This window comes from Patagioenas fasciata, chromosome 1, assembly GCF_037038585.1.
Source record: "Patagioenas fasciata isolate bPatFas1 chromosome 1, bPatFas1.hap1, whole genome shotgun sequence".
Classification (NCBI taxonomy): Eukaryota; Metazoa; Chordata; class Aves; order Columbiformes; family Columbidae; genus Patagioenas; species Patagioenas fasciata.
In genome coordinates this window covers 129,650,105-129,671,206 of record NC_092520.1, presented here as the reverse complement: position 1 = coordinate 129,671,206, position 21,102 = coordinate 129,650,105, and the positions used below count along the sequence as shown (strand labels likewise).

Here is a 21,102-nt window from a genome sequence, read left to right as displayed (position 1 = left end):
AAAAATAATCAGATACTATGGCTACTGTACACGTATGTGGATGAGAAAAATGCCAAATGATCAAAGGACAGTACATTATCTTAGTTCTGTGCAAATTCCAATAAAAAGCCACAAAAAGTTCTGTTTTCTTGAGTTGGAACTTTATTAAGCTGCGACTTTCACAGTCTTCACCTTCAGCAATTTGCAAAGAGGACGCATGTGAGAAAGGTTACAACACTTAATGGAAAGGGGCCCCTTACTGAACAGGGAGGAAGGGGGCAATGCCAAGGCAGAACAACTGGAGGTGCCAATTTGTTCTCGAGTCTCATATGAGGACTCCTGGAAAAGGCTGATTACTTGAAAGAAATAAACTGAGGAAGCAGAACCTGGGATTAAAGCAATCTGGAATCAGGAGACAGACAGTAATGGCAAAATGCAAATAAACCAAGCAGAGTAAATCCAGGCAGAACCCAAAGAGTTAACAGAGGCCGAATGAATAAATAAAAGTCCCTAGGATTAAACCAGATTTATGCTGCCACTCAGCTTCTTCAACAGACATGTTAAGCTGTAACTGACTGTGGCATGATGGCTTCAGCCTCTGTTCCCCTGAAGCCACTATCCAACCAGATAGAAAAATAAAGGTATAATTCACTGGAAATTCTTTTGTTTACAAAACTACAGGAACAGGGTTTGTCTTCACGCTTCTGTGTCAACTTCCAATTTATCTTCAACTCCGTTCTGCTCATCTTTCATTTCTGCATCTTCATTGTGGCTGGTTTGAAGAGTAGCAGCTGACTAAACAGAGAAACAAAGATATTCTGTTGTGATACAGAATTGCTAGCAAATGCAAACAATACCACAAAGAGTATTTAATTCTTATCACTAGCATACCTGGTTCTCCCTGCAAGACTGAATTAAGTCATTAGGACCTTCAGCCAAGAGAAACTGAAAATTTCTTTGCATTTTTTTGTGCATCTAAGAAACCAGAAGCAGTTTAGAGGAGACTGAGAAATTACACTGATGTTAGATGGCTATGATATGTGACACTTTCTTCAATTGCCCTTTCCCTGGCATTTTCCTGCCCACATAAAAAAATATGGAAGGCAGAGAGCCATGTGGTAAGGGTCCGAGGTCAGTTTTTTCAACAGGACATAACCAGCACATCCTGACCTTGCAATAATTTTCAAACACTGTAAAGGGAAGTAGAAATGTCTTGTCCTCATCTCAGAAGACCGCGAATTGCTATTCCACCTGTCGACCTAGCACCCTGAACCATTTGTTTTATTATGAGGTTACATGAGAACTAGACAAGAACAAGATGGGATACAAGCATGCACGGTTAGTGGTGGGAACAGGAGGGGAAAAAGGAGAAGAATCCTTAAACTGTTACATCAAGTTAGCTGCAACAAAAAACCACAGCCAAAGAACATTCAGACAAAAGCCTTTCATCCTCAGAAGTCTCCTGTGAAGTATGAAAGAGTGAAGTCTCCTCTACACAGAAAGTCTGTTATCTAGCAATCCTGATCTTTTAAAAATACACACTTTGCAGATGTAAACTAATGGAATTAATGAAAAGAACTACTGATGCAAGAGTGGCTATTGAACTTCAACAGACTGTAAGATATGCAAATGCCAGGTATTTCAGAATTATAGTCCAAGCTGCTTTCTTAGCAATCAGAACATATTTGTTAAACAAACCCTCTTCTCTGGAACATCTTCATGTTGTTTAATCTGGAGAAAATGAGGCTCAGGGGAGACCTTTTGCTCTCTCCAACTACCTGAAAGGAGATTATAGCAAGGTGCCACCAGTCTCTTTTCACAGGTAACAAGTGACAGGACAAGAGGAAACTGCCTTAAGTTGCACCAGGGGAGGTTTAGATTGGATAGTAGGAAAAAAATAATGTCACTGAAAGGGTTGTCACACATTAGAACAAGCTGCTCAGGGAAGTGATTGAGTCACCATCCCTGGAGGTATTTAAAATAACTGTAGAAGTGGTGCTTAGGGACATGGGTTGATGACGGACTTGGCAGTGTTAGGTCAGTGGTTGGACTTGATGATCTTAAGCATCTTTTCCAACCTAAATGATTCTATGCCTCTAGCCTTTTGCCAAGAATACCAGTCTACCAACGGTCTTTCTTACAGGCTGAGGTGTAGTGTACATTCTGAAAAGCACAAAGGCAGCCTTTCCATACTTTTAGTGGGTATAGCTTGTTTCAGCAATCCACTCGTCTCTGAACAGATCTTGCTATGTCGCACACCTCATGGAGGAAGCCAAATTCCCAGCAGCTGTGCTGAAAGAAACCTGCACAACAAAGCCTGCCAGCTGGCAATTAAAACCTTTTATTTCAAAAGGGAGGATGCCCAACAGTGAAATAATTCCAGTTTAGTTGCTATACCTTTACCTTCCCGAGATTTTTCATTAAAGACTAGTAAAAATTAAGGTACTGCATGGCCATATGCGACAAAGCCTAAAAGAACAGAATGCTTTCTTTCAGGGTCCACTAAGCAAGGACTGTTGACATTAGCCTGCTTTAGCCAGATAAGTATCTACATGAACAATTACACTTTCTGTGCAGAATCAGTGGGGAATGTCTTCATTGATGTGTGTGTTTACACTTCTCCATGAGATGTAGACCAAATCCACAGAACTGCTGCTACTCTTTCAAGAGAAACACAAAACACAACCAAAAAGCTACAAACAAAAACAGCTTGCCCAACCAGCCATCCAGTCAGGGGTGATTACCCTATGCTTACTATATGACTGCTTCAGCCAATGAAGAAGGGAATACATCTCCCATAGTCTCTGGGAGATAAAATGACTTCAGATCTATCTCATTTTGAAGGACTAGGGGAGGGGAAGAAAAAGAGAGGTCTGTGAAGTATGTCATATAGGACTGTCGGCCAACAGGCAGAGATGGCCAGACTGTCAGGATATACTCATCTGAGGACAGTGGGCCCCTTGACAGACTGATACAATTAACCACAGGAAAATGACATACCAATATCTGAGAATTTTTTAGAATCTCCATGCATATTCTGAGAAGGTGGACATAAAAATCTGTTAAAATTACCTCGCAATATGCAAGCTGCCAGACTCCCCCAATGTTACTGAGAAAATCTGAGTCTGATATAAATCCCATATTTGTCTTGGAAGTTAAAGGTTTACCTAGTCCTTCCGGACCATGAGGTTTAAGGAAAATAGACAGAACACCTCCTTAGGATGTGTGGCTCTCATCAGTAACTTTGAATGTTTCTTCCTAGCTGATACAACCTTGTTATAATCTGTATTCAAATATTGCTGCTGTTAACTGAACTAGTATTTACTAAACTTCTAGTAAAAGCTTAGTAGGAAAACCATCCACACAGTAGAATAATGCATCTTCTGAAAGTCTGAATCCTGACACTTTGTAATCAATTGGTGACATTTGAGTTAGAGAACATCAACTGCATCTTAATGTCTCCATGACAGGCAAGATGGTGCACAGCACCATCTGTTTGACAGACATAAGGTCTCAGTAAATGGGCCACTCAAGCTTCAGAACAGACTGTTCTTTAGAATAACCAGTTAAAGCAGAATAGGTGCTTTTTTTCAGTTCTTGAATATGATTGTGTTTGTACCTCATCACTTCAATAGCTTTCTGATCAACACTGATATGTTGCAAAATCAGCTGAAATAAGTAAAAGCATTCTGTGCAATGCTTGCTACTGGTTGTTATCTTGTTCAAACAAGACAGTCTAGACATTTTGATCACTGGCTATTTCCATTTTTTTTCCTCCAGAGAAAGCTACTTGAATGTTCTCCCACTATCTTTATCTGTACTAGGTGGTAAGCTGAATATCTAAAACACCATTCCTTGTCTAACATGTGACACCACCTCCTATATTCTTCTGGAGTAATGTTACTTACCCTTAAGTCTCTGTCTGCAAGCCTTTGGAACATGTTGGCATACATCTTTTTCTCTTTTTCATGCTGCTCACGTATTTTTTGCTGACAAGTTACCAGTTGCACTTTGGCAGCTTTGTTACTGGGATAAAGTTGTATCACTTTCTGGAAATCTGCTCGGGCCAATTCAAAGTCATTGACAGCCAAGTGCGCCTCTCCACGCCGGAAGAGGCCTTTTTCATTATTGCTATCCAATTCAAGTGCCTGCATTGAAGAACAAAGCCACATTCAAGAATACACTTTTAAAAATAATATGCAGTCAGAACACTAGAGACTGCTAGAAACTGTACCTGCTGATACAGATTTTTAAGTCTTTTCAGGACTTACTGAGAGTTGAATACAGTCGAAGCACAAAGAGGACTGAACATAGCAGGCTATCAGAAGAGAATCAGCAAATTTAAGCCCTAGCTCTATTCCAGTTCTTTGAAGGACCTTTGCCAACATTACTACCTTCACCACATCTCAGTGTTTCTAGTTTTTAAATAACATTCTCAATGCAGCATTAAGTTAATAAAATATATTCCAAGGACAATAATTACAAAAATAACCTATTTGATATTTTTAAATCATGTATTCAGTACTGAACTGCCAGCTGATAAGAAAAGCCTGGTATCCCTCAAACTGTTAGAGTAAGGGGTAAACTGTCAGATTGCTTGTGCAGCTTAAGAATGAACCCTTACTACCTTATTGCAGTTCTCCAAAGCCTGGGAGTATTCCTTCAGCTTGAGATGGCACATAGCTAGATTAAGGTGAGCAGCAAGACTCAAGCTTTTGGCTTTTGTATCCTCCTCATCAGAGAGTCCCGACTCATGCTCCAGCCACGACACTATCTTCTTATACTGTAATGCTGCTCGTTTGTATTTCCCCTCCTGTAAACAAGGGAGTTCAATTGTCACACAGCTCAAAGTAACTTTCATCTCCCTCTTCCCCCTTCTGGTTACCTTGAACAATAGATATGAAAAAAACCAATTCAGAGTAATCAGAAAATAACTTGTAACATCAAAAACATACTACTTCTGAAAGCCATTCCTGCACAGGATCAGAAAATTTCAAGGAATACATACTGGTTCCCCCACTAAAGCTAGGGGTACAGGCCAGCAGTGATACTTCACTTTTAACTCCCACCTAATATTCAACTTCTGATACAAATCAAGGAAAACTTCTGATACAAATCAAGGAAGATGGGGCACTTTCAAAACAACACAACTATTGCTGTGTCATGATAATGCGAAAGTCTGCCTTTAGCTGGTCAAATTGTTTCAAACAGCTTCTCCACACATCTCTATCCAAATGAAAGTTTTTAATTCACAGCATATTCCACAGTAGGAACTTAAATAATATAACCTTGCTACTATTCAATGTATGCTTCGAAGTTATCTGTAGGTACAGCAAACACCTCCGACAGGGTGAACTAACTCCTTGCAGAGTTAGTTGTTTGGATATTCCAACTCTGAGGCTCCTTTTTTTTTTTTTTTTTTTTTTTCAAAGACACCTTCCCCTTCAGTCCTCCCTGCAGAACATCATAGAGAATACCATGAACATCACTCTGAAATGATAGAACCTGTAATCATCAGCAGCAGTTTACGACACGGACTAAAAAATGCTATTATTGCTTGAGTAATAGTTTACCTTGAAGTACTGAGTGCCTCTCTCCTTCACAATGCAGCTTTGTTCCAGCTTCTCATCTGTGTTCATTTCCCAAGACTCCTTAGCCTACCCAAACAGGAGCAGTTCAAGTCAATGACAGAACTTTGGGGAAACCAGAAGTTGTATCAGCTGCTTCTCACTAACAGAGGCAGGTTCGGCAAAGCAGAGTTTTGCATCACTAATATAAAACTGGGCTAGAGCAAGAGAGATACTATCTGCAACAGACAGGAATACAGTAAGAACAAGGGCAGTTCCAGCCAAGATCTCCCAGTGTGTCATCATCTCTGACAACAATGGTTTCCCTATTTCAGATCAGCATTCAAGGATTCCATTGTCCTTGTTTAAGCTGCACTCACTTCTTCCCTCATCTCCCAGTCAGTTTTGCGAAGTATTCTCTTGTTCCTACCTTTTCAAAGCTTTTGAGTTTCACTTCATACTGTAGCTCCACATCTGGAGGGATCTGAAACTTCTCCTTCCCAGAACTTCCAAAACCATAGCTGTAAGATTGGGTGGTGGGGTAGAAAAAGAAACAAACAAGAGTTCCAAAACTATCCAGCCAGCCACATTTGCTACATAGGAAGCTGGAGGCAAAATCCCCATGCAAATCTGGGATGTCTATACAGCATTATTGTAAAACAGAAAGGCTTGAAGAATTTTGGTTACTATTCTAAAATTAGCAAGCACAAGGCAGAATAAAGCCAGAGCAACCTGCAATTTATTTCATTAATCTCTAGGTTATCAGTTACTATTCTTCCCCACCCCACTTTTTTTTAAGCTTATATGAAGGAAAAATATATTTTCAACTTATACACATCTTGCTTTATATTCCTGGCCTGAAACTGGATGTTTCCTCCAGAGCACCTGTATTTTAGTACTATACTCAGAAATGCAAAGACAACAATAAACAGAGATTAAGTGAACAGCTGTACACTTAACATGCTGCCAATCAGCTGATTAACAGTAAATGTCTATAGAAAGGTTCTGCTCTGCAGCTCCAGTAAGAAACTGCATAGTGGCAGGAAAACCCTCAAGATCAGACTGCTTTGCTTTTCTTCTCCCATCAGGTTCAGTTGCAGTTTTAAAACTAAAAAAAAAAAACAAACAAAAAACAAACCACCAACCCTGAACTTAATTCAAGTTTGATGGAAACAAACAGCACAAACTCCCCTTGTTTCAGATGTGCTCTCACTGTAAAGAGAAAATTCTTCTTATATCCAGTACTGTTTAAGGTTACAATACTGGGCAGTCATGCATCTCAGCTGTTCTTGCTCTCAGAAAGTTCTTATAATGGTCCAAGATGTGGATTTAACTCTGCTTTGTATCTCACAGGAATCTTGGAAGTTCTTTTTCCAAAAGGGTTTCAGAATATCAGTGAACATTTTCTATTGACAGAAGATTTCTGATACTCTTTACTAACCACATCACCTAAGGACTAACTACATGGTCACATCAGGCTGCTCAGGAGGCTCTTCAGCTTTTTCCTATTCTGAGGCTGTTCTTTAGGTATCTTTATATGCACAGCTGTACAAGTTCTGTTTCATTAAGAGGAACCACAAAAATGTAAGTTAAAGAGAGCAACTTCCTTTTTTTCACATTCACCAAGACTTGCACTATAGAGTCGTAAGTAAATTTCTTTTGGAGTGCTACTACTTCACAACCAAAAGTGATCTTAGCTTTGTACTTCTCATACGTCAAACTTTGGGGGCTGATCAAGGTTTTACTACAGCACTGAAACACGCTGTAAGCCATTAAAATAAAACACCTAATTCTTGCCAGATGCTTAGTTTAAGTCCTTCAAATATCAAAAGATCAAAACCAGCGTACTTGGGCTTGAGATAGAACACAGATTCCTCCAATTTCTCCATTTTTTGAATTGCCTTCTCCAGACCATGAGGGAGATCATAGTTGTCACCTTCTCCAATCTCAAACCGCAATTCCCGACTGTCAAAAACACGATCTCCACATCGGCCTTCAAACTGGACTGGTAACAAAGAACAGAACAACCCAGATAAGAAGCAGAAGATATCTATGTATGGTAAGGTAGCACAGATTATACAGGGAGTGCCAAAGCCTTCGCCTAAACAGTCTTTTCTCTTTTTAACAGCTACCTATGCATGCTGGCTACTAGCCACAAATAGAACTTCTAATGCTAAACCTAAGTAATATATAGATGAATTTTAAAAATTACTATTTTTCACTCCAACAAGTGCCAGAATTCTTTCCCCTCATTTCTCAGCAAATGGAAATACTGTATTAGACTCATCTACCTTGTGATCAGATAAGCACTTTATTGGATTCAGTATCTCTGGAGAACACAGTTGCTGCTGGAAAATGTAAACCTCACTGGAAATAAAAGAATGAAAGCTTACTCTAGGTTGTTAAATTACTTAGTAAAGGAAAGAAAAGCCATATATTCTTCACTCTCAGAGCAAGGAGTTGTAGATGGGGAAAAAGGTTCTGTTCTCCCATATGTTAAACCTGTTTACTATTTGTGTAATATACTTACTCTCTACAACAGCACCCTCGTTAGGCTTGGAGTAGCCTTCCCCTTTTTTACGGATTCTTCGGATGATGCCACCATCTTCTTCATCAGTGAGGTCCTCCCCCTTGAACTCAAAAAGTTCTATCTGTGGAGGGAAGAAAAGCCTTGCATTTATTCTCATCAAATCAGTTTAGTAACTCAGAGAAATTGTTCTCCAGAGGTCTTCGAAACTATAGCTGTTCAGGAAGCCACTGTAACATATTATATAGCCTAGGCTATGAAAATGCTGCTGGATGGAAACCTACGTAAGAGTTTCAGATTACATTCAGACCTTTACAGCTTTTTTCTCCAGCAATCTTGGTCTCCACATACTACAAATTAGAACCTTTAACTGGAAGGACTGTGAACCTGTCTTCTGAGCAAAGCTTACATGAGCCACAATGCTTAGGGACTATTGCAAAAAAAAGATTCTGCTGGCCTATTTAACAGTATTTCTGCTAATGTCTGCAGGCAGAAGTATGGATAGCGGTTTTCAGGCTTAAGGTTTTGCTTGTTTGTGGTTTTGTTTGTTTGGGGGGGGTGTGTGTGTGTGTTTTTAAATAAGGGGGAAAATAACTTCTGAACACATTAAACCAGGAAGAATTTGCTCTCAGCTGCCACTTTGCAGTGCTACCACTTGGATCAGCAGCTGTCATGCCCTCTTCCTTTACAGTCAAGTAGAATCACCAGTAGTGTCACTGCATTCAAGGGCCAGGGAAATTTGTAAGTAATGCAAAGTCAAAAGGAGCACAAAACTTAAATATGCAATCCTTAAAGTTCTTATTACATCCTTAATTATATCTATGGTCAAGTTCAGATCAACTCTGAAGTGCTTGGAATGGAGCCCAAACTGATTTCAAATTTTTGTCCTGCATTATTAAAACAAAATCAAGAATATCTTTTCAGACTTCAGCTATTCCCCACCTGTTCTTTCATCCTCCCATTCTTGAGCCACAGGACAACAGTTTCAAAGCTTCTGTGTCATTATCCCTTGCATGTCTGAACAGTTAGTATTCTCATTTTACTTGTTACGTTTTCCTCTCCAGGCTTGCCTTATCATTGTGAATTCTGGGATCATTTAAGAAAAAATATTTCCAGAAGAATTATAAAAACCAAAAAATATTATCCAGCCCACCTTTCATCTACACTTGTTGCTGCAACAAAATGTTCAGAATTCTTAAAGGCTGGTGTTAATGTAGGACATAACCACCCGGCCTGAATCTTCCCTCCCAAGTCTCAAATACAAATCATAGTTTGAAGTGGGAGTGTCCTGATAAGATGGAAAACACAAAACAAATTTGTTGTTGCTTCTATGAAATTAAGAAAAACATATTCTGCTATGCTATGTTTGAGTAAAACAATAGTAAAAAAGCACAGAATGGCAAGCCATTATGATCAGCATTGTTTAGACTATGTACCTCATTTAAAAAAAAAAAAAGTTCAAGATTTATACTGTAGAGGTTCATTACACTGGATTTAAGATACCTGGAATGCAAAAGGAATTGAATATTCACCAGCACAACCGTACTTCCACTTTGTATTTTGATGGACACCTAATAACAAATAACATTCTGTTTTTTCTCTTTGGTCTGCCTCAAACAAGCTAAGTCACTCCAGAACATCCCAGTGATGACCACACAGGTTTCCTCTTTTTTTCTTTATCTGAACAGCAGTATTCTATAGAAGAATCTATTTATATTGCTCAACAAAAGCAATCACGAGGAAAAAAAAAAAAATCCTAACACAGCCATTAATTTCAGGTCATAACCAAAACCTGATGTGGTGATGACACAGCTACAAAATCTTTTAACTTAAGTTTTAGAGGGTTCTTTTTAAAGCAACTCATACAAAATTTTGCTATGGTGATGGCACTTGCAAGGGAACCACACTGACATTGTTTTAAATAATAAAAACATAGGAGCAAAACTAAAGAAAGTGTAAACTTCAGAGATTTTAAGTGCCTGAGAGTCATGAGAGTCAGAAACCACTTCTATGTAATAAAATTTAGGAAAACTTTCTGCACCTAACACACCCAGCATCACTTATTTGTTGTAGCATGTCACTTGCAGGCCATTTTGTTAGGAAATCACAAAACCACCACAGCCAGCTTCGATGTTCGATGTCTTTCCCCCCCGCCCCCCCCCCCTCTTCCTTTTCTCCTTTAACATTACTGCTCAGGCAGGTATACAAAAGGTCATGAATGAGAGACTACTTCTACCTAAACAGGTCCTAGAAGATAGAGAGGCCAGACTGGCATTATTAAGAGGGAACTGAAACATCTGGGTGACTCTATCAGATAGGCTCTGTAGTACTCTGATGAAACAAATCCCATCTTGCAGTTAGCACTTTAATTTACCAAATGTTAGGTATTATCTCTTGTTGCAGGACAGTGAAGTAGCATCATCCTGTGTAGTAGTGCTAAGCCCTTAAGAATGTCTTACTATGCTGCCAAAGTAGAAGGCCTTAAACTTTGAGATACTGCACATGCACAGTAAGAAGCAGAAAAGCTGAACACCTTCAATAACTGGCACACTGAAGTTCTTGTTTGTTTTTCCTTTCCCTTAACTAAAATGAAGTGATCAGAACAAGATGAATGGTAGGAGAAAAAACAAAACAAAGCAAGACAAACCATTAGAGTTTGCATGAGGTCAGAACACAGTAAGTATGTGTTAGTGTTTTTATCTTCCCCTTCAGTCCTGCCCTATTACACCCACTATCACTTGCATTTGCGCAAAGCATAAAGCATTCCAGCAAACGTAGTTTGATCTGATATAAATAAGCCATGAGTATCTTCAGATTATATATTAGAAAATGTTGTTTAAGAGCCATGTACAAGATAATATTTTTTACCAGACAACTGCAGAAATAACTGAATTAATTTTGATGCACTCAAAACAAGTAAATTCTGATCCCTTAGTGGCCTATGATAGTACGTGCTGTATTTTTTTAACCCTTCCGCACAAAATACATCTTAAATGCTATTACTCACAAGTTCATGGACAAAAAAATGCAAATACACTATCCAAATGTAATACAAATAGAATATGACACTATGTTTAATTTACCCTTAACAGACACTGTTTCCAATAAAAATCTAAATAGGCTTTCAGTCCCTACTCCATGAGCTGTTTTGACCTTTCTCAAATACTGCATAAAACATTCAATCTTAGAGCAATTATCAGAGCTTAAAAACTTTCCTTATGCCCCCAATGGAGGAGTCCATTCCACTGATTAAGTATTTTAGAATTAAGTAACTTAAAAAAAAAAAAAAAATCACACTTTAAAAGAGCCCATCTGCTTTCTCTGAAGTGCAATTCATTTGAAAGTGTTTGTTAGAAAATTGAACTGTTTCAACAGTAAGAAAAATATATCCTCCCAAAACACTGTTTAGACTGTCTGTCAGAGCATGCTCCAGGAACAGCTTTAATATCATCCTGTATGGAAAAATCAAACACAAGTCTCAGCATTCTGAGCAACCACTCCATGAAATAATAGACAAGGGACAGGTACTATTTCTACCCCCTTTTTGGGAAGGCTGGGGGACAGGGGCAGGATGTCTTGAAGTCCACTAGGAAATGAATTCTGTCCTGTTCTGGTGAGGTTAAGAAATACCCACACTAATAGGTAACATGCTCACCAAGACATGCAGTTCACCTCTGAGGAGACCAACGGCCCATGTGAACCATAAAACTAGTGTTACCCAGACACCAAACTCAAGAATCCTGAATCTGTCACAGGAGTGTGTACAGATGATTTTCTCTGACGATATAGCCTGGACTCACAGACAGACTGGTAATCAACAAGCAATGGAATTCAAACTGTTCATATGGTGCTGTAAGGCTTATTAAAACACTCAGCTCTACAGAAAACAGAGTTCATAGTTGCAGGGCTGTTCAAAAACCATTTTATATCCTACAGTTTATATAGAATAATTATCTCTTTTCTCCCCCAAATAGCTCATAAAAGATCATGTTAAAGTTGCAAAGAAAACATAGTATGAAAAAAACATTACTGAGGACATTAATTGCTCTGTTGTTGAAAACTTTATAATGTTTAATATAAGTATCACACGTGAAAAGAGGATTAAAGATTTCATTTCTTCACTACTTCAGAGCTCACCACTGAGAAAGTCCTCCCTCCCCTCCCCTGCCCAGCCCCCCAACCCAAACCATCCTAGGCAATCATTCCATAACTGTAAATTTGAAACTGTGAATACTGAAGAACTTAAAAATATTTTTAAACTCAAAAAACAACAGAACCTGAGCCACTGCACATCAGTAGCAGCCAGATCAGAACTCTATGCCTTCCCCACTTTACCCTATTTGACTACATTTTTCTCTGTAGAAAATCTCACATTCTTGTTCTGAAGGGATATTACATCACACATTCTCTACAGTGAAATATGATCTCTGTTTGGTTTTCAAGTGTACCATTTTCATGACCTTCTCTCACTTACCTCAAAAATCAGTGTAGAGTTGGGAGGTATCTTTGGGGGGCTTCCAGCTGAGCCATAGGCATATTCTGGTTTGCACGTAATCCGACAGATTTCACCAACCTTCATAGTTGCCACAGCAATATCCCATGCTTTGATCACCTCACCTATTTAAGCCAAATTTCAATCACATGATTGCTATGCATACATGCAAGACATATGATCAGCTATGAAACTGAGCATCATTGTTTTTAGTATACAACAGCTAAGACAAATACGAAAAGACTTGCGCTCACTCTGATTTATGTCTATCAGTTTTAACTCTAATTATAAAGTTACCTGGGGATCAAATTTAGCTGTATTTATTCATTCTAGGTTAGTGATTCTTTTCCTCCCCTTACTTCTTTCCCACAGCTTGGCACAATCTCAAGTGCAAGGAAACAACCATAGACTCTTTGAAGAGGAAGGTCTTAGGGTGAGAGATTGCCTGCTCATATTTTGAAAACAATCCAAAACAACAGGCTTTTCTCTATATACTTTATCAGCTGGCTAAGAACAGCAGGAGGGGTAACTAAAAGTTACATGCACTTGTAACAGAAAGAGGGAGGAATATAAGTAGTATTCCTTCTACAGGCAGAAGTGAACAGAAGCTGGAACCTCAAGTAACAAAATCCTATCTTAATGTCTCTTAATCAGTTCTCCTACTTGCTGCTCCTTTCAGCTCAATCCAGCAGCCTTTCTCTTAGTGTTATGTTAATAGGTACACTTAAATTCTGCAGTGTACTGAAATCTCAGATTATCTCCCAAATAAAAAAGCAGCAAGCAATGAACTACCAGGAGAAAACTCAGATTGAGTAGTAAGATTTGCTGGAACAAGGATGTGTGGATTTTTTCATAAATGAAGGTTTTTGGTAATGAAGAAATGCACTGCTTCAAGATTCATATTCTGTTTCATTTGGGAACTTAGGGAAAAAGGGAGTTTGTTTTACCACACTGCAGCTGACAGCTGCCCTTGTGCACCCTGTGTCCCAGTATCTGGTCACAATTAAGTACAACTGAATTTGAGTCTTCTGTCAAAAAACACAATTAACAAAATGCACATTCTGGTTTTTTAACTACCCTTTATCACTATACTTCAGGGCAAATTTGCTACCCTGGAGTGCTTTGCCTGAGGCCCATGAATTCTTTCACAGGCTTCATCAAGGGCTACAGTTTTCTCATTGAGAAAAACGTCAAAGCTGTTCTGATTGTGCCATTCTAAGACAATAAACCTTAAGCTCTGAAAACAAGTTTAAATAGCAACTTTAACATGCAAAGGAGCCACACATGCAAGGAAATCCCATCTCAATTTTTACCAAAACCGACCAATACCAAACACAAGATATTACCTTTCCCCAAGTCAAACGAGAATTTGTCTCTCCTGTCCAGACTGGAATCAAATTTTGTGCCATCAAGAAGCCATCCTGTGTAATGGACGGTCACTTTATCACCTATCATTGGAGACTCTGTTCCACTGCCTTCTCTCTTGATAACCTGAGAAAAACAGTAAGCAACATTAAGATGCTGAAAACTAAGTCTGCCTATTGGACATTACTTCCATTTACTTAGGTGCACATGTTATCAGCTTCTGTAGACAACTGAAGTAAACCTGCAAATACTTTATCTGAAAATCAATTGACTACAGATTAGCAGTGTTGCAAATGCAGGAACCTCAAGATGGCTCTGCTGTGATAGCAGAACTTAATTGCCAACAGTTGCACCAGCTTACAGATCTCTGCATCTATAGTTCACAGTGTCACTTACCTTTCCTCAACATCATTTTTAGATATTCTCAAAAGTTAATCAGGTAAAGCATTACACTTTTTTTGCTTTATTCAAGTACTTTCCTCACCACCACTCAATCATTACCCACAATCTGGTATTCTAGACAGAGCATTTCAATACAAGCTGTTTCATTCCATGTAAAGTCTATTCTAACATGTAATCTGAGATTCCTTGAGTTAAACCAGACAGCTTAACAAAGGTGAACAGAATCTTGTCCCAATGCAGGTTAGTTCTAGCAGCCAACACAGTAACATTTAGGAATTATTATACTGTATTAGTTTTGTCTCCCTGCAACTCTGACATGGATTGCCAGTACCCCAATTTCACAAACAGCTACAAGGATTTGATTTTCTCAAGAGGTTCCCCAGCTAGCAAGTGCAGTATCAACTAAGTCCACACTATACAAAAAAGCAAGATCAGCCAGTTTCTCTGGTGTTCATTTGAAATGTATACAAAAATAGAGAATAATACTGACATATCACATAGGGATTGCCCAAAACAGCACTCCTGAAGTTCAAATTTGAGTTTTTTCCAATATTGATTGAAACCGCCTAACCAAAGCTCCACATTACTTTAGCTAAGCAATGGAACCAACAGAGGACCCTATCTGCTTGCATCTATAAAGACCTGGAAAACATATAGTTGATAGAAGACAGACAGGGCAGTTATACAGAAGTATGCATTTGTGTCCCCTCTTTAAAGAAAAGCTGTAAAAACATCACGCTACCTGCTCAGCTTCCTAAGGAGACAATACTTGGTGTCGAAAGGGACGTCTAACCTCACACAGCTTTCCATCTCCTTACTCAGCACCACCTTAGTGCTACAACAGTTATTAACATTATAGAACTAATATATTGATTTATCTCCCAAAGAAGGCAAAAATTCAAGCAACCACTCTCAGAGAGATAGGGAAACAGAGACATATGAAAATAATGTGAATCTGGTAATCAACCAAAGCCCATACAGTGCATCTAAACTGGTAATTTTACAGCAGCCAATCTGAAGTCACTTCAAAATATTAACTGCGTTTAATGGAAATGTATGAAGCTTTTCCAAACGCCATATTCTTGTAGTGTCATACTGAGTTACCCAACACAGAAGTCATGAATGTCTGATTTTCAGTATTTATATGATATTATTCTTTTGCATTTACTCCATTTTCAGAAGACTCAGGTTTCAGTTTTCATATAATAATATCGCAACCCTATTTTCCATAAGGTTTACATTTCCCTCTCAGGTGGAAAAAACCTGATTTTTCTGTTCATATTGTGATTGTGAATTTTTCTATTTTTAAACTTTAACTCTTACACTAGAAATAGGGCAAACACATTTAGCAGCACCAGGTAAAAGCTTCTGGGTACGATTATGATATAAAGCTAATGAAGAAATAAAAAAACCCTCCCCTGGAACCAGTGCAATGATACAGCATAAAATTGGTGTAGATCAGTTCAGAGTTAGACACTTGATTTCAATCTCTGCATTCTGCACTCCAGCAATTACTAGAAAAACAAAATCCACGAGTGCTGGACTTCGTGACATCTACTGCATTTTGTCTTATCAATTCACCATCCCCCTTTTTTTGAGGTTTTCAGAACATCAGTGTTTTTACCAGTATACTTTTCTCCTCTCCTTTTAAAAATTTGTTTTAAAAACAACCACTTGCTGCTTCTCCCTCATCAAAAGGTGGGTATTGTATGGAGTAGTCAGAGACTCACTGCCTGTTACCATGCTCAGGGATCTGAGATGCAGGAGACCTGCAGGCAGCTTCCTTGCAGCCAGGTAGATGAGAACTCCAACCTGACATTGTGCTACATGCAAAAGATATAAACTCTCCCCAAATGATGTTAGCAGTAAACATGACAAAGCTGAGTATAGAGGGCAACCACAGATCTTCCCTCTGGCTGCTGATACCTCTCCTGAACTGGAGACAGCGACTCTGCGATAAACCCAGAATTTAAAGCCAGAAGGCTCTGAAACTTAAAACCAGAACTTTGTCTTTGCTGTGGTGCCACTTTTCTTCTTCCGAACACTAGAACTCTGAAATTTCACTACGATTAAAAAAATGCTTCTAGTAACTGCTGATGTTTTTAAGAGAGACTAAAGAAGTTTCTAGACATATGGAAATAGGAAATATCTGACAGAGGAAGCCAGATCAACTCCCCCTCATGGTATAAATTCTCCTATCCTTACCAACTGCCTGCCCAGTACAAAGAACAGAAGCCAGTCGACCAGCATTCTCAATACATTGCACAAACCGCGACCACAACCAGCCCTGCTGCCAGCTCTATCAATGACTGCTCCTGCAGATTGATAAGAGCTACTTTTCCCACTGAAGCTGAACCACTGGGCAGCCTTTCCGGCTCCTGCCGCCGAGGTGCATTTACATCAGGCCCACGTGTACAATGCACCATCTCAGCTTAGAGACCATACTCCTACCAAGATGGAGAGCCCCATTTCTAGAGCCTTAAAGACTGGCAAAAGGAGGCAGCGCAGCACCAATTTGCACCAGCTATAAAGATACACAAAACGCACGTGCGCTGCCGAGGCACTGTCCTTAATATCCAGCTCCCGAACACGGGCGGCGGGGGGGCGCGGACCCGGCGCCCCCCCCCCCCCCCAAACGAGCCGCACCCTGCGAGCCAGACGGGGAGTCCGACCAGCTCCTTCACCCCCCTCCCCCACCCCCAACCCCAGCCCCGGGGAAAGGTGGAACGCAGAAACAAGCTCCTCTTCCCGCCGCAGTCCCTCGTGACCCCGGGGTTTCCTAGCAGGCAGCCCGGACTCCGGCTCGCCCCGGCCCGGGGGAGGAGAAGGTGGGCGAACAGTAACGAGCTCTCGGCAGCCCCGCGCTCTCGCCGCGTGAGAGACGCAGCAGGCGGGCAGCGCGTGCGCGCCCGTGGCAGCCTCCCGCCGCTAATGTTCAACCGCGAGGGCTGCGCGAGCCTGCCGGGGGGCGGGTAGCCCAGTAACGGTCTTGTCCCCTTTCTCTCAGGGGACAAACAGGCCCCAGCGGGTGTCGGGCGCCCGGGGAGCACCCGCTGGAGCGTGAAAAGGGACCGCTCCGCCCCCTCCCCACAGGCCTCCGAGTCAGTGCCGGGGGATAGGGACGGGGAGCCGCAGCCGGCGGTACCTTGAGGACGCCCTCATCCTGCTTGGGGGTGATGTCCGTGCCTTCTAAGGGAGCCCCGTCCGCTTTCATCTCCTCCGCCGTCATCCCGCCTGCCGCTGCCACCGCTGCGTAGGGAAGGGCCGCCTCGTGGGGTCGGCACCGGCCTCCCACCGAGCTAGGGCTAGTGCCTCGCTACGCCTCCGCCTCTGAGCTACGCGGACAGGAGAGAGCACCAGCGCGTTTCGTCCTTCCTTCCTTGCTTGCTGCGCCGCAGCGCCAGCCCCCTGGCCAGCGGGGCGGAGGAAGGGGAGGGGAAAGGGAGGAACCGAGAAGTTTCTAGAGGCAGCCAGGCTGCTGTAAAACAGCCAGTAGTGCTAAGGGCTAGGAAGGAGGGTGCAGCTTAGAGTTTATTCAACAAGAAGAGGGAGGGCGCGCATTTACAGCGCTGGGCGGGCGGGGCAAGGTATGCCCAGCTCTCGTAGGTGGTGCAGAGTAGCCCAGCAGCGAGGAGGATCTGTTGTGCCCTGTCCTGGTTATTTTACTCAAAGCTGCACGTAGAGTAAAACCGACAGTCCTCCCACCTCAGTATTAGCAGGCCTTTGCAGATGTGTGGGTGTGATTTTGCCCACCACAAGCCTGTGGATGGTTACAGGAAAGGTCGTAGAAACAGGCATAGAAGTGGCATGCCGGTAGCGAGCGTAACAGTCTTGGGAGCTCAGGTGTCCCATTAGACATGATTTGATTTAAAACAGTTTGTTACCCTGGACCAGTAAAGGTGAAGACATGTTTAGGGCAGAGAGTGTGAGCTCTGTGTCTTGCCTGTTCCTATCCATCAGGGTAAGTAGCACTCGTTTGTGCCTTGACCTGCTGCTGGAGTATTTGGGGATGCATTGGTAAAAAGAGATGCCGCTCTGAATATGAAAAGCATTGGTGCAAATGTAGAGGAATTAACAGATCAGGTTGTAGGCTTATTCATCATCTGTACAAATGTCATGAGCTGTATGCAAATTTTGGCCAAACCATTTGCAACTTCCAATTACCTAAAATCAGACTAGGATCTTGTCTATTCTTTTGGGCATAACACTGGCTCCCTGGGCTATCCTGACCAGCTTTGCATGCTCCCTACCTCAGGCCATGTCTTCCTGTGGTGCCTTCCTGCCCCTTCTTGGACTTCCCCTTCTACCGTTTTCCCACTGGGCACTGGATGTGGCTGCACAGCGGCCCATCCTGCCTGCCTGCCACAATTGTTTTTCCATACAATCAGGTCCACAAAAGAGCTGGGGCTGCACAATCGTGAATGGATCACACACACCCACTGAGCAGCTGTGGTTGTGTGTGCCCTCTGTCTTTGCATCTTCTGTGTGATATTTGATCCTTCGGTAATGAAACTGTACGTTAAAGGTAAAAATAAAGAGGCACACACACTGGTGTTCAGTATTCCAGAGTTGCTTTTGAAAACTGCACTGGTGTCTCAGGGCTCAGGTCCATGCAATGCAGACCTCTTAAGTTCAGAAGGGGTCCCTGCAAAGGCTTCAGAAGGTTTGGCCAGCACTGTGTGAGATTGCTCTGGGAGTGTGCATGTTGCACACTGTCCTTACTCTGCATGCAACCTGGAGCTGTTCCATGCTAGTATAAAGCTGCATCTGTGCACAGTGCACGATGACTCTAGCAACCTTAGGCTGGCTTTGCTGATGTCAAAGGAAAGTAGTAGCAAAAGAGCCTACATAAAGAACTTGTATTTACTTCAGCAGATGGGTGTAAACTGCAAAATCTAAAGGTTTCCCCTGATAAAGAGCATGCTTTTCAACCCCAAGCAAACATACACTTCAGTGCATTTTCAAACAGTAAGTAGAGGAAAGGTGTAGAGGAAAATAAACAGTTGGGGTTTCTGGGTACATTTGGTCCAGACATTCTATCTGCTGTCAATTTGCAATTTAATAAGGATTAGTTATTTGGTTGCAGATTAAATCTGTGGGAGGTACAAAGCTGGTTCTTTGTGTAGACCCAAGACCCTGATACACTGAGGAACACAGAATATCTAAGCTGGTTCTGGTCCAGTATGTAGACATGCTGCCTAATTAGCTACAACTGCCAAATATGCTAGAACGAAGTTTAGGGAAGTGCTAAAAGGCAAATAGGAAAGGAGATCTTTTAGTGGAGATCTCTTACAGGTGTTATATACCTCCTATTTTCAGCCATTCCTCTGTTTTCAGCATAGCAGGGCAAACCCTTACATAAGTAATTTAAACCCTGTGCAGCAGGCTATGTCCCGTAGTAACTTTTTGAAGCCTGCTAAGATACTGTTTAAGGGCCTTCATTAAGGTGCATCAGACAGAAATTGAACATTGGCTGTATGTGGAGGGCTTTATGGAAAAGGGGGCAGAGACTATGAAAAAGGCAGTAAGCATTTTAGGTGATGTCAATGCCATAATGCTTTTGCTAGGGTACATATGGGTAGAAGGCAGGTCAGAAGTCTCCCTTGTCTTTTAAAGCCTTGTTTTAAGCCTCTTTCAAGGCATGTTGATAGTACCACAGCATTGGAAAGGAGCCTTAGTCTAGCACATTGAGAAGGAAGGACCTTTGGGATGCTGTCAAAGTGTCGACTTCCTGGGTATGTAATGGTTTGAGTCACTGCACTGTGAAGATTCACCAAAGCCTGCCATGACAGGTTGTGGCCTGGAGGTTCACTTCCCCAGTTGTGTGGTTCAGGCTGGCACCACAGATTCACATGAACAAGGATAAGAAGGTAGATCTGTGTAAGTTCAAATATGACAATATAACAGCAAACAGAATAACCAAAAAAGGGAATTACCCTGAATATTCATTTGTCATTGGAACATGAACTGAACCCAAGCTAATGAGCACTGGGTTCATGCTTGATTGGCTTGAAAGGGCCGAGCATGGCAGGTCCCAGCCATTGGCAGGGACAGCCCTGGTGCTAGCTGCCAGGGAAGACGCAATTTAACCCATTATGGCTCAGGTGTGGTAAGGACATTCCTGGAGAAACTCACAGGACATAGGCAAGAGCAATAATAATCCATGTTATTTCAAATAAGGCCTTAAAACATTGATTGATTGTAAATATCCATCTAGCTCCAGTAACAAAGAGCTATCAGGTTGGTGCAAAAGGAATTGCAGTTTTTGCATTGTTAAAATCTGCCATTTGATATTGGAATGCATTCTTAAATGTGGTTATGTTGTACATCATTTTAATGTGCTTTTCTTGCTTTGTTTTTGTTTTGTTTTGTTTGTTTTTCTACGAAGCTATTACTTGCTGTTTATTTTAGAGTATGGAAATGATGTTAGACAAAAAGCAAATTTGAGCAATTTTTTTATTCAAGTTCAAAATGGGTCGTAAAACAGAGGAGACAACTCACAACATCAGTAACACATTTGCCCCAAAAACTGCTAACAAAAGTACAGTGCAGTGGTAGTTCAAGAAGTTTCACAAAGGAGAGCCTTGAAGATGAGGAGCATAGTGGCCAGCGATTGGAAGTTTACAATGACCAGTTTAGAGCAATCATCGAAGCTGATCCTCTTACAACTACATGAGTAGTTGCTGAAGAACTCAACCTCGAGCATTCTATGGTTGTTTGGCATTTGAAGCAAAGTGGAAAGGTGAAAGAGCTCAGTAAGTGTGTGCCTC

General features: G+C 41.2%; 1 protein-coding gene across 1 annotated transcript; it reads right to left on the bottom strand.

Moving 5' to 3' along the window:
- Positions 1 to 118: 118 nt before the first annotated feature.
- On the bottom strand, positions 119 to 17,740 carry FKBP4 (FKBP prolyl isomerase 4). The gene is made up of 10 exons (XM_065849390.2): positions 17,478 to 17,740; positions 13,912 to 14,056; positions 12,548 to 12,690; positions 8,077 to 8,197; positions 7,395 to 7,551; positions 5,977 to 6,067; positions 5,553 to 5,636; positions 4,607 to 4,792; positions 3,888 to 4,127; positions 119 to 774 (listed from the first exon to the last, which is right to left on the bottom strand). Exons 1-10 carry the CDS (start codon positions 17,559 to 17,561, stop codon positions 676 to 678), a joined length of 1,350 nt encoding a protein of 449 aa, XP_065705462.1. The 5' UTR covers positions 17,562 to 17,740; the 3' UTR covers positions 119 to 675.
- Between the last annotated feature and the right edge of the window lie 3,362 nt (positions 17,741 to 21,102).

Bases quoted from the DNA above. Each gene is read 5' to 3' on its own strand.
- FKBP4 (XM_065849390.2), bottom strand. From the start codon at position 17,561: ATGACGGCGGAGGAGATGAAAGCGGACGGGGCTCCCTTAGAAGGCACG. The intron at 14,057-17,477 runs GTACCGCCGGCT...TGTTTTTCTCAG, and splicing joins AGGATGAGGGCGTCCTCAAG to GTTATCAAGAGAGAAGGCAG. The intron at 5,637-5,976 runs GTAGGAACAAGA...CTGTTTGGGTAG, and splicing joins AACTCAAAAGCTTTGAAAAG to GCTAAGGAGTCTTGGGAAAT.